We start from the raw sequence: 13,469 nt of genomic DNA on the forward strand, positions 1-13,469 counted from the left end.
TGGGACAGAGAGGCCACTCTGAACTTCTCAACAGAGGTCATGGGCATTCTCAAGAGAAGCTTCAGAGATTTTTTTTTAAATAAAAATTTTAACATGATAATTAATAACCTATTATAAAAATAAATAGAAATGCTCTTTAAAATATTTTTCAGTGTATGCATTTTATGTGAGTTCTGCAGTTACAGACTGTAGTCTAGATATTTTCACATTGTCAAAGTCATGATTTCTTCTGCCAGTTAGACTGTGACAAACCCATTTAGATGACACCAGCAAGGAAGTCTCCTGAGGTTTGTGGTCTGTCTATTACCTCTCAGGACTATCGTGGCTTCTATGAAAGAATGTTTTCTTATTCTGTGTGGGTTTACAGTTTGCATCTGTGGCTTTATTGCCATGTTATTTTGCTTTTCATTAAACACACTACTACTGCTAGCAACAACATCAGGACAGCGCGATAGTGGCCTCTTAGAATCCTCGTCCCCCCTTCAAAAGCTCTGAAAAGTGGCAGTCCTGACCCCCAAACTGTCCATTGCATTCCAGTCTGATGTGCTGAAAGCCTTTGGCCAAGGCTGGTTAAGATTCCAAAGCTTGTCTCTGCCTTTCTGCAGCCGACAGTAAGCACTTTGCCCTCTGTGCCTTATACCGTTGCAAACTTGTGTGGATTTTGTTTACTGTATAATAGTTTAGATGTTTCAAATTGTATTGAAAGCTCTTCCAAGAATGGGACTGTGGGTTCTGCTTTACCCAAATGCACACATAGCATCTCGGTTCTGAAGCCCCCTGAAGGCATTGTGGGTTGTATAGAGGAGGGAGGACCCTCGGTTAATATGAATCCGCTCTGAAAGGCCCTGATGGGACTCTTTGGCAAAGTTCGAAAATGCTTATTGTAGAAAGAAGCCTGGTTTTCTATGTTCCCAGAATCATCCCTCGGGTGGAAAGGCACACAGGCTCCTCTGCTCTTTTCCTTAGCCCCATGGATCTCCTGAAGTCCATTTCTCAGGTTTTCAAAATAAGAACCATCATTGGTGGTTCCATTGGAAATCCCAACCTAGTTCTATTTAAGTCAGTTCAGATCATTGTGCCTAACTAGCCATATTTATCATTTTCTAGCCCAGGGAATCTGGTCTTGGATATGAGGGCGTGCGGTATATTTAGGGTATCAAGCTGACTTTTTTTCTTTCTACTGTGTCTAAGTTGTTATGTTAAAGAAACATAGAGCTGGGGGCAGAAAAAAATATCTCAGAAACAACTGTGCTGAGTCTGTGGGAAAGCATTGCTCCCCTGTGATGCCTCCCTTTCAGCCTCGCTGGAATCCCACGCCCTACTGCTCCTGCCATAGCTCTTGTTCCCTCCTGTGGCCAGCCTGAGGTCCCGGTGAGCTGTCAAGGTGACATCCACAGCTCCTCCTGCCCTCCCATCCCTGGAGCTTCCCAGGACCCTGGCCTCCACAGGCCACATGCTAGGAAGTCCCTTTTGACTCCATGGTACCAGAAAAGGAACATTTCAAGGCTGCAAATAAATCGGTGCCTACCTCCTCCTCACAACAAGCCTGTATGGTGTCAAAGTGCCCAGGAAGCCTAAACGTGATGACACTTGGTCTTCCTAAACTTGATTCCGTAAGATCTGTGAATGAGGCTCCCTCTAGTGGCCAGCTGCAATTTCTCCTCCTTGGATGTAATCCATGAAAAAATCAAGAAGGAATTCTTTTCACTTTATTAATAGGTACTTTTTTATTGTTTAAACAATTCTGTAAGGATTTTTTAAATTTGCAACATCAAATATATCGGTGTATAGACAATTTAAGAAGGCTTAAGTGTACTTAAGAGTACTCTGCACTCTGCCATCCAAATTCAGTCAAAAACTGCTCATCACAAATATTCCACAGTGGTCATGGAGAAACATTGTCGCATCATAATTGCTCATTCCCTGGCTTCTTAATAGCTTCCCAGTTGTGTAAGGTTTTATAATGATTTGCATTTACTATGTATTAAATACTGAGTTTATTAAAGAGTATTTAATACGCGAAACTTACCTTCAATTAACATATGATAACTTTTTGAAAACTTCGATGCCAAAGGCAGTATTTGTGCTCTAATACCAGCTTTCAGTTCTCCGTATGAAGAATTAACATAAAATGTAATACTTCAAAGGAAGCTGAGGAGAGGTCAGCCTGGCTAATGTTTTCTTCCAAGAGTTTTGCCTCGGTCATTCTCTGTTGCATAAAAAGCGTAACGCCAATAAATCAAATCGATTGCTTGTTTTACAACCGGCCTTGATGAAAAGGTAGAAAAATATCAAAATAGGCAAAAAAAAAAAAAAGGGTGATAATGAATTGCAGATTTGTTCCTGTTGATAGAAAAATCATACAGATATTTGTTCAGTGACATGTTCTCATGGCAGGCATTTCTTTTCTGTGATCATTATTTCTGTGAGAAGCCCAGCCCTTGCCTCCATCGGCCCCTTCACTCCCACCCAAGGCATGCCCCATGCTGGCTCCCTGCTACCCCCACATTGCCCAGGTCTCAGTTCTTGTGCACATGGGTGGGCTTAGCCACCGGGCACCTTCCAGGAAACCTGGAAACTGCACCACCTCCTGCACCAAGCCCTTCTTTTTACACTGTGGGACTGACTATCTGTGTCATGTAGCTTAGCCTCCAACACGTAAGATCTCACTGAGACCTCTAAGTTGTTTCTGTTTCCCCTTGAATATATAGAGTTCCTTGTACTGTAGCGTTTTTATGGGGTCCTTTCTTACTTTCTCCTATCATCCAGCTCTGGTTAGCACTCCCTCATCTCATGGAGGCCAGACTTTCTCAGGCCAAGTTAGGTGTCCCCTACAGAACCTTCTCCAGATATCCCAGCATGGGGCCAGGCTTTTATGTGTAAATGATCATGTGGACGTGAGGAGGAATGTGAGTCAGTGGCCTTCATCACGCTGTACCCAAATGCCTTGTTCACATACGCCGCGATTCCTTGACTAACATGCCTCCAGCTGTCTCCTCAGTTGGAAATCATCGTCTAACTTTCATAACCCAACTTTGAAGAGCCCATCTTTTCCCCACCAACTCCCCTCGTGCTGACTGGCTGGGATTCCCATTTTGCATTATTACTTTCATTCTTGTGGATGGAAAGATCTTCAGTGAGTTCACTGCAGCCCTGTTTTGTTCATTGTACTACTCTGGTACTTGAAGCACAAGACAAATATTTAATATCAGTCTCTGCTTGAAGGAATATTGGGTTGCACCCAAGTGCGATTTCCTGGCACCACTGCTCAGAGAGTGTTCCACTCCCATTCTCACCCCAACTGGACTCCTTCTGAACTTGAAGCTCTGAATCCAGCTCACAGTCATGGTATCCTACTCCACATTCTGGTGGGTTCCCAGCCTCTGCATCTGGGCCTGGCATCCTGATATGCTCACTTGTTGGATCTTATTAGACACCTCTGCCTCAGGTGCCTTCCTGGGCCCATATAGCAGCCCTTCATTTCACCATTGCCAACTATTCTCAGGCAGAGAAAGATGTGCCCTAAGGGACCTTCTCCAGATGTCCTAGTGAGAGGTGACAACATACTAGCAGCCCTCGCTCTCGGTGCCTCCTCGGCCTCGGCGTCTACTCTGGCGGTGCTTGAGGAGCCCTTCAGCCCACCATGGCACTGTGGGAGCCCCTCTCTGGGCTGGCCGAGGCCTGAGCCAGCTCCCTCTGCTTGCCGGAAGGTGTGGAGGGAAAGGCGCGGGCAGGAACCCGGGTTGCACGTGGCTCTTTAACACTCACCGCGAAGGTCTGCAGCTTCACTCCTGAGGCCAGCGAGACCACGAACCCACCAGGAGGAATGAACAACTCCGGACGGGAGGAACGAACAACTCCAGACTTGCCACATTAAGAGCTGTGACACTTACCACGAAGGTCTGCAGCTTCACTCCTGAAGCCAGCGAGACCACAAACCCACCAGAAGGAACAAACTCCAAACATGTCCGAACATCAGAAGGAACAAACTCCAGACACACCTTCTTTAAGAACTGTAACACTCACCGCGAGGGTCTGTGGCTTCATTCTTGAAGTCAGTGAGACCAAGAACCCACCAATTCCGGACACACTATCAGGATGGTGGGTTCCATGTGTACAGGAATGTGTGGATGAGAAAAGGGATGGTGAGTCACTGGCCTTCATCACACTGCATTGAAATTTCTTGCTCACATTCACCATGATTCCTTGACTCTGAAATGCTTTCTACATCAGATGCTACTTAGCATTTCAGAATTTAAAACTCAAGAGCTGAGAGGGAACCTAGAGATAACCTCATCCAGCCTCTAATTTTGTGGATGAGGGACCCAGGACTCCAAAGGTGCCATCCACTTAAGTGGGTTTTTATTTCCAATTATTTAAAATAAACGTTTCCCCCCCCAACCCCACAACACACACACACTCACACACACACACACACACACAAAATGCTGAAGAAGCTGTAATCAGGCCTCTTGAGGATGGAAATGGAGGCTTTGGAGTAGAATCAGGAATGCAATGGCTAAGAGGTCTGCAAAGGCTGCCTATCCTTGGGTAAGAATCTTTGGAATAAATCCAAACTATTTATGTGGGCAAGATCCCAATGAGTGGTTCTGATTCCAGCCTTATCACAGTTTGTAAGTAGTAAATGTTGTATTAAAAATACCTACTTACTCTGCTAGGCGCTTAGCTTTGGCTGGCTCATTTATGCTCACAAGAGCCCTTGCAGGTAATATCTATTTGACAGTTTCATAGAACGGGATCTCACAGATGCTACATAACTTGCCTTCCCAGTGGTATATAACAAGTAGATGTTGGAGCTGGAATTGCAATCAAGCCTTGGAACCTTATAGTAGAGGCAGGTTGCAGAGGGTACCAGGGTTGTGTATGGGGTGAGTCACAGGCAGACGGTGCCCAGCACTAGGCAGGGATGCCCATGCTTATGGACATGGACCAGCATGGCACCAAAGTTGCCTTGTGGTGACTGCTCAGCACCCATTGGTCAAAATCACATTGGTAAGTCATGGTAACCTCACATAGTAACTACTCCTATTCTTCTCTACTCTAGTTTCCTAAAATATGTTTTTCCGCTGTTGGTCCCATTTATTTAAAACTAGGTTCTGGGCAAAGTGTAAATTCATCTTAAAAGACATTTGATATATTTTTAAAGTTAATTTATAATTGTATTTAGATTAAAATAATCTAGTAAGAAAGTACTCAGTATTATAATAATACTTTACAAAATGTTTTATACATATAATAGTCCTTCAGAGTGTTTTCAGACATTATTTTATTTGATAATGAAAATAATCCATTTTATCTAGGCAGAAGCTAAGACTAGAATAAGAGATTCAAGTTCACATTTTCATTACAATTAGCAATTAAAAATAGTACTAGTTGTCACTGTAGCAGTAATAGTAATAAGTGCACATTCACAGTGACATTTAGCTTTCTAAACTACCAGAGGCAGACTTACGTTTCTATGATAAATACGTAAGTCTAGAGTGACTCTAACCAAATATTCCACCACCAAACAAACAAACCCCCAAACACGTTTAGAATGCATATGCTGGATACAGCAAGTGAAAATGCCAGAAAATATCAGAAGAAATTTTTCTCTCAATGTTGTTACCTTGTGCTTTCAATAGCAGAGATAATACGATGCCAGCCCACCAGCATTCTTCTAGGCAGAGATGAAAGCACAAATAGAGAGGTCGCCTTGGGAAAGGAAAAGTAGGTCACACTCCCAGCTAATAGAAAAGCTTTCTACCCCACAGCCGTGTTTTTCTCTTGAAGTCTGTTTTCTCTCCTGTTAATATCACTCCACTATATTATATATTTGGTTAGTATTTGCCTGGTGTTCCTTGTTCCATCTTTCTACTTCCAGCTTTTCCTTGTCAACTAAAAGGATATAGGTTTTAGGTGTGTCTCTGGTGAACAGCATGTAGCTCTATGTTCTTTTCTCTGTTCCAGACATCTCTCTCTCTAATTTGACAATGTGATCCGTTTATGTGCATTGCAATTATTACTAAAATCTTTTAAAATTTACTTTGTATCTTTTTTGCTTCTACTTGTTTTTCCTTCTTTTCTGCCTTCTTTTGGACTCCTGGAGTTTATTCTCTGTTATTCTCTCCAGTGACTTGGAACTTATATACTTTGGTTTGTTTTTTTAGTTATTACCTTAAAACAGGTAACATGTACACATGATTAACAAAGTGTATTATTAGTAATATCTCCACTTCCTTGTTGAACAACGCAGGGACCATGCTCTGAGTCTGGTAATTTCTCATCTCCCATACTAGCATTGTTTAAATTTTTCTAAATTTAAACGGCTCAAATTATTCAATGTTTATTCTTGTTTTTGTTAAATGATGTGTTTGTTTACTGTTTTTTCCAAATACCATTCCACTTTTCTGGACTCAGTTTCCATATTACTAAAATGCTTCCTTTTATCATCCTTCCCATGAGGGCTTGTAAATAATATACCCACTCAGATTTTGTGTTTTTAAAAGTCTTTATCTTTTCCTCATGGTGATTATTTATCATTTTTTCTAACATTCTGAAAACAGGATTCCATAATTTCCTGGCCTCTGTGGGAATGAGATTAACTCTCCTGTCTATCTAGCTGTTGTAGACACTTGGTCCCTTGTCTCAGTGGGAGTTTTTGTAGGATTTGCTCTTTGAATCATGGGCAGTAGATTCCATGTGTTAAAGTGTAGCCTGACTTTTATTTTTGAGACTCAGCTGTGTATTCTCAACCACAGACCTCATAATCCGCCCTAGGTCTGCAATGTCATTGTCCAATATCTCCTTGTGTTTTGTCTCTTCCCTGGTCTTTCTGTTCTGTTTTTTTCAAAAGAGATATGTTGAGTCTCTTCATCATATCCTCTGTGTCTCAGTCTCTTTTTCCTATTTTCAACTTCTTTATCTTTCTGTGCTATTTTATAGTTTATTTCCTGAGATGTTTCTTAGCCTCTCCCATTCACGGGCAGTTCATCCAGTTCCTCAATCACAATTTAGTTTTAATTTCAATATCTACGTTTTCATCTCTAGAAAGTTTATGTGGCTCATTTTTAAAAATACTTGTAATTTTTCCTTAACAACTCACTCATTCATATGGATTATAATCCCTCTTTTGTTACTTTAATCTTATTTTAGAAACGATTTCAAATTATTGTCATATCTGCAGATCTCGTGGTGCTAATTCTACCTCTTATGTTTTCTGACTCTTCCTCATATGGCCCATTGCCTTAGGTACTTTATAATTTGGTTTTTATTGTCAGGCAGTTCAGGAGAAACTGCCCCAGCCCCCCCATGGGACATCCCTGCACTCTGTAGTCTAAAGTATCATTTACAAGCAGTGTCATTCTTGCTTCTGCCATAGCCCCAAGGATTTTCTCTGGTTTTGACCTAATTAACAACCCTTCAATTTGGAATTCTCATTATGAATCAGGTAATATAATTTCACACCCAACACTTCAGGGTTTGGATTGATCCTTGGAAGCTTATTGATACTTCCCTGAGCTAGTGAATGGAGCTCTTCTAGACTTCTTTGTACAGAAGGAATAGCGGTTTGAGGCTCTGGATTTTATTCAAGAGTCTTAGTTGCAGCTGCCCACATTTTGCTGGCCCAAGGAAATATCTTCTTTTCCCTATGGGTGTTAAAAGCCCACCCGCTAAGTGCCATAGCCTGAGTCCTGATGCAGGACACTCCTGGACCCACCCCACAGCCTCAGTCCTTTTATCACTGAGCTCTCTCTTTGTTTCTGTGCCCTGGTAATTTCCCTTTGAGTCCATCATTAAAAATAGTAAATAGAATCACCACGTATTTGATGAGTTCCTACCATTTAACAAACATTGTACTGGCTTCTGAGAAAACAGGGACAAGTGCGATATGGTCGCTCTCCTCAGCCAGCTCTGCATTGGGCCGGAGACAAGCACGTCAGCAAAAATGATGCAGTGTGGTACCCAGAGGAACAACAGTGCAGGGAGGTGGTTCACCCAGGGCGTGAGGAAGAAAAAGGTGGATTTTGTAAAATATGATTGATTGGCATAAAGAAGCCTTCCCGTGGGAAATTAAAGGACAATTAAATAATCGAAGTACACATCACAGTCTTTGTGACATTAAATGTTACAAGTAATTATTGCTCCGGCTTGTTCCTGCCATTCAGAATGACGGTCCTCAGCTAATTAAAATGCCAAAGTAGATGTTCCTTTAGGCAAATACACAAAAGTACATGTTTATATGAAACACAAAACCACCATATTTTCCAAGCAAGATTTTAAGATGGATTTTGTTTTTCTGATAATAAAAGTTTGCTTCTCAGCTACTCAGATATCTTTATAACTTTTCTGGATTTTTTTTTTCATTTTATTAATTTCACTTAATGTGAGCTTCTACTTCTCTTCAAGTGTCTCATCTGATTTTTAAAATGGATACTAATGAAACTGTAAATGAAGTCTACTTTTCTAATGATTAAGTTAAATTATGAAGAATTAATTTTAGAGTGAAAAAAATTAGATTTAACTTAATTTGAGAGACTACCGGTTGTTTCCATTGCAAGTGGATCAAAACAAGGGAAGAAAAAAAGGAAGAGAGGGAAGGAAGAGAAGCTGGCCGATATTTTTGGTGGATCATGTATGAACATTTTGTTTTTCTGAGGAGGATCTGCACGTGCTGGATTAGGAACGTTGGGATTCATCTCACGTTTTTCCTGCCACACCCCACTGCTCATTATCCCCACCATCAATTCTATGATAGGATTTTCCTTTTTTTTTTTTTTTTTTTTTTTCTGAGACAGAGTCTTGCTCTGTCACTCAAGCTGGAGTACAGTAGTGCAATCTCAGCTCACTGCAACCTCTGCCTCCTGGGTTCAAGCAGTTCTCTTGCCTCAGCCTCCTTAGTAGCTAGGATTACAGGCACCCACCACCACACTCGGCTAATTTTTGTCTTTAGTAGAGACGGGGTTTCACCATGTTGGCCAGGATAGTCTCGAACTCCTGACCTCATGATCCACCCATCTCAGCCTCCCAAAGTGCTGGGATTACAGGCATGAGCCACCGTGTCTGGCCGGGATTTTCCTATAAATTTATATTGCTGCTTTTATTACATCTCCCACTACATTTAGTACCAATCCCTTGTTTGTTAGTGGATGAATGTGATATTCACATCCAAGAGCATTTCTAGAAGGTACACGGTGCGCTCACTGTAAGTAAGAGCCAATCATGGGGTTCAGTGAGATGATCAAGTAAGGGAAGAAACAGATGTGACTGAAATTATGCCAGGAATTAAACCAAAGATCAAAGCAAATGACTGCACCAACTGGGCTCACAGCAGGCATTTTCTCATTTTCAGTTGAATAGTATCTTCCAAATAAAGGCCAAAATATTCTTTGAGATGTTGTCATTTATAACATTTAATTAGGATGGTCTGAATTTTGATAAATGTTTTTCCACCAGGGCCTTTAATACTTAATCAAAAACAGGATAAACTGAAGCCAATGATCATATCAAGAGCCAAGCTGTAATTTTTCTACAGAGCTGCACACTGAATCAAGGGTCTCTGTTTTTCTTAATCAGATTCCTTCCATTTGAGGATCTTAGTCTTGTTTCTCCTCTTAGCCCCATCATTGATTTCTTCTGCTCCCCCCACCAACTTGATCCTCCACTTCCTCTTTCGTCATTGTCATTGCAACTGTCACCTCTCTGTTCTCTTCTACTTCCTTGTCCTTGCTGGCAGTAATGCTTACCAATTTTTACACTTCAGAACAGGTTTACTTACCTTGTCACTGCTTAGTGACAAGGAAAGATAGTCACCTGTCTCCCTGACCTCTGGAACAACACATTTGGCATAAGTTTTAAAACAATCGTGAGGGAGAACTTTGAGACGTGTATGGAAACTGCATGGGTGAAGCAATTGAACCAAGCGCATCCTGAACCTGTAGTGCCAAACCCATGTCTGCCGAACCCCCATGCGTCTAGTAAGTAGCTGCAAGTGCTGCTGATTTGTCATTTTGCCTGTCATGTCACATGAACGGGAAAAAAAATTCCTGCATATCTACCCAGGTCTGTTTTAGTAAATTACTAGCCTATGAGCAGAATACAACATATTCCTATTAGATAGCGTATCTGACAAGATTATCACCATGTATTTTTCTAAATCTTCAAACACAGTAACTTGTTTTAATTTTGTAATTTCAAAAATTTGTCTGTGTAATAACTAGATATTTTACCTAATTGACAGTGATATGCAATCTTAGCTAGATGTACATTTTCTCCTGAAGTAATAAACTTTTTAAATGTTCTGCCATTAACATTTTCATTATCGTATCGATAATTTCTGTGTATAGAAATTATCATAATTTCACAAACATAAGAGCATTGATTTTAATAATTTTCTCTTAAAGATACTAATTGTAGTCAATCTGGATGTGAATATAAAAATATTGTCCTAATTTGCAAGAATCAAACCAAATGCCATCATCCAATGGAATCTGAGTTAGATGAGCGTGATATTTCCTTTGAAGCTCGGCTCTTCATAGTTTATTATAGGTTGGTGCAAAAGTAATTGCGGTTTAAATGTAATGGCCAAAAAAAAAAAGCTCAACCACTCAGGAGGCTGAGACAGGAGAATCGCTTGAACCCAGGAGCCGGGGGTGCAGTGAGCAGAGATCGTGCCATTGCGCTCCAGCCTGAGTGGCGACAGAGTGAGACTACGTCTCAGGAAAAAAAAAAAAAAAAAAACACAGATTTGACTGTGTTTTGTGATATTAATATTATTAGAAGTAGCATGCATTAAACAATAATGATAACCATTCGTGGGTGGATGTTTAATGATAACTATTCGTGGGTAGATGTTTTCTAGCTACCTGACCCTCTAAGATGCTGCATGTTTAGAGCGTTAAGGGACATCTTACTGCATGACAGATTTGTTGCCACCACCAACCCCTATCCAAACCTGTTCTTGAGTAGAAGCGTCAAGTGCAGATCTGGTTCTTCTGCTGCTGGAGATCAGAGGCCCTGCAAAGCTGGGCCGAGGCGCCCCCTGCCGCCAGCCAGCAGTCCAGCTCTGGGCAGCCTTTGCTGCTGAGGGCAGCCCTGGCTCAAGCTCCCTGGTAGGTACTCGGAGAAATGAGAGGAGGGCCCGGGAAAATCAGCCCAAGAAGTGAACCCCGAACCGGATCCCGTGTCTCCCTCAGTGGGGCATGTGCGCCGTAAACAAACATTCTTCATCTTTTCCTATCGGGAGCTGGAAGGAAGAAAAAAAACCAAAACCACCATGGTGGAAAGGAGTAGAGAGGAGGAGATTTTGTTGTTGTTGTCGTTGTTGTTTACATGGATATAAAGCAAATAGGAATTTGGTCATTAAAATGTTTCTAAGAAATATGTGTTTTCTTCATTGAAATAACAGGAAGAGCGAACACTTGTAAGTCCTGTTGCACACACCTTCTCTAACTCGTTTAAACCTCTGGAAAGACAGAGGAGGCAAGTACTGTTATTATCCCCATTTCCGAGAGGAAGAAACTGAGACCCCATTTCCGAGACGCTCATTAACTGGCAGCAAGTTTCCCAGCAGTGGAGGTTTGAAGCTAGGCCACTGGCTGATTCTTCACCCTTCTCAACTCCTGTCTCCTGTGTTTAAACTCTCATTCAACTGCTGTATCAGCATTGAACATATAGCAACGCTTAGGGCAACAATAATTTTAGGAACAATAAAAAAAGATGTGAAAGAAGTAGAGAACTAAAAGTGCAGCCTATTCATGCTGTTCAGGAATATTCTTTATTTGAATTTGAATTTCACTGATGTCACACCAGCTTTGTTTGCCAATAGATTCACTTAGTAGTATCAATCAAAGGGTATAATTTACGTTATTCCTTCTTGTGAATTTCTTGAAATCGTCACCTTTTTTGTTGTTGTTTCCAAGACACATAGTCTTGGGACCACATCCCTTTAGTGTGAAGGTATCAATCCCTGGAGTACTTTTACATCCTGCTTGTCATATCAGATAACGTATGCAAATTATGCCCATGCAGCATCTGCATAGGCAGAGCTGATGTCACTCAGAGTTCCGTGGAACTCTGTGTACTGCTCCACACTCATACCTGGGAGATGGTGAGAATCTTTGGAAAGGTGGCCTTCAGGATGGGTGAGCTCACTCACTGAGACCCCATAGTGAATGGGGAGCAAATGCTGGCTGTCATTCCCCAAAACCTCAATTCCTTCTTATATCAGAAAAGCTTCCCCAACCCCCATATGTACAGCAGCATATTCACAACAGCCAAGAGGTGAAGCAACTCAGTGTCTATTTTATGAATGGGTAAAAAAAAAAAAGTATAGATCCATACAATGGAGTTTTATTCAGGCTTTAAAACAAGAAGTCTTGGCATAGTGCTACAACATCATGATCCTTGGAGGCATTATGCTGAGAGAAATAAGCCAGTCACAAAAGGAGAACTACTAGATGGTTCCACTTGTACGAGGTCTTAGAGTAGTCAGAATCGTGGAAACAGGAAGGGAAATGGTGGTTGCCGGGGGCTGGGAGGAGGGAGGAATGGAGACTTGTTTTTCCATGGGTACAGGGTTTCAATTTGGTAAGACTGCAAATCCTAGAGTTGTCACACAACAACGTGAATATGGTTGTCACTACTGAGCTCTACACTTGAAAATGGTTTAAAGAGCACGTTTTATATTATGTGTTTCTCAACACTGTTAAAAAATGTTTTGGGGAAAGAAAAGAGCTTCTCCGTGTGGGAGAAAACCCCCACAAGACCAGACAGGATCACATAAAGCCATCATGCCTCATGCCTGAGACTTTCAGATACCGTGTTTATAAGTTTAGGTGCCAAACTAAGTCTGTGGCCTGGGCTGTGTTCTTGTGATCTGCTAATGCAGCATTAAAAGGGTCAGGAGATGTGCCAATCTCTTTCCACATAAATCAGCTGAATAAATGATAACTTTCATCGTAGCTGTGATCAGAGTCCCAACATCTCCCCCAGGGTGATTTAATTAACTGACATTTTTCCTTTGAGAAAGGAATCACTTAAAAACATCACGTCAGGTCTGTTTTAAAAGACATACAAGCACCATGTACCTTTGTCATAGGCATTTAATGTGTTCCCAATTGGTAGCAATGATGCCAACATAATTTTCATAAGGTTTGTGACTTGGTATGAGTCCCCGGGGAGGATCGAATCTACATGTTTATGAATAATGTTGGTGCTTCTTGTGGTTTTAAACATTGTCATCAAGAAACTGGAGAGAAGTCATAAACTAGCAATGCTTTTCTTTTTCTTTCTCTCTTCTCCTAGCAATGCAGCAAAAAAGCCTCTCCCCTGCTCATGTGGCTTTTGAAGTCCTCGGGCATCATTGCCAACCGCCCCTGGCCACGGATCTCTCTCACGATCATCACCACAGCCATCATATTAACCATGGCCGTGTTCAACATGGTAAGCCCCGGACCATGGCCGTGTTC

At 41.5% G+C, this 13,469-nt stretch overlaps 1 protein-coding gene and 1 long non-coding RNA gene across 2 annotated transcripts in view; one reads left to right on the plus strand and one right to left on the minus strand.

Moving 5' to 3' along the window:
* The window catches only part of LOC111546738, a 41,151-nt gene extending 35,496 nt beyond the window's left edge, over positions 1-5,655 (minus strand). Inside the window, exons 1-2 of the long non-coding RNA XR_002732899.2 lie at positions 5,630-5,655; positions 1,529-1,664 (exon numbers count right to left, since the gene is read on the minus strand). This is a non-coding gene — a long non-coding RNA (uncharacterized LOC111546738). The remainder of the gene's footprint in view (positions 1-1,528; positions 1,665-5,629) is intronic.
* Positions 1-13,469, plus strand: part of ADCY2 (adenylate cyclase 2) — a 423,616-nt gene that overhangs the window by 343,664 nt on the left and 66,483 nt on the right. Inside the window, exon 16 of the mRNA XM_023218241.3 lies at positions 13,306-13,443. Within this exon, the coding sequence (XP_023074009.1) occupies positions 13,306-13,443 (138 nt within the window). The remainder of the gene's footprint in view (positions 1-13,305; positions 13,444-13,469) is intronic.

The sequence above is a fragment of the Piliocolobus tephrosceles genome, chromosome 4 (genome assembly GCF_002776525.5).
Source record: "Piliocolobus tephrosceles isolate RC106 chromosome 4, ASM277652v3, whole genome shotgun sequence".
Classification (NCBI taxonomy): domain Eukaryota; kingdom Metazoa; phylum Chordata; class Mammalia; order Primates; family Cercopithecidae; genus Piliocolobus; species Piliocolobus tephrosceles.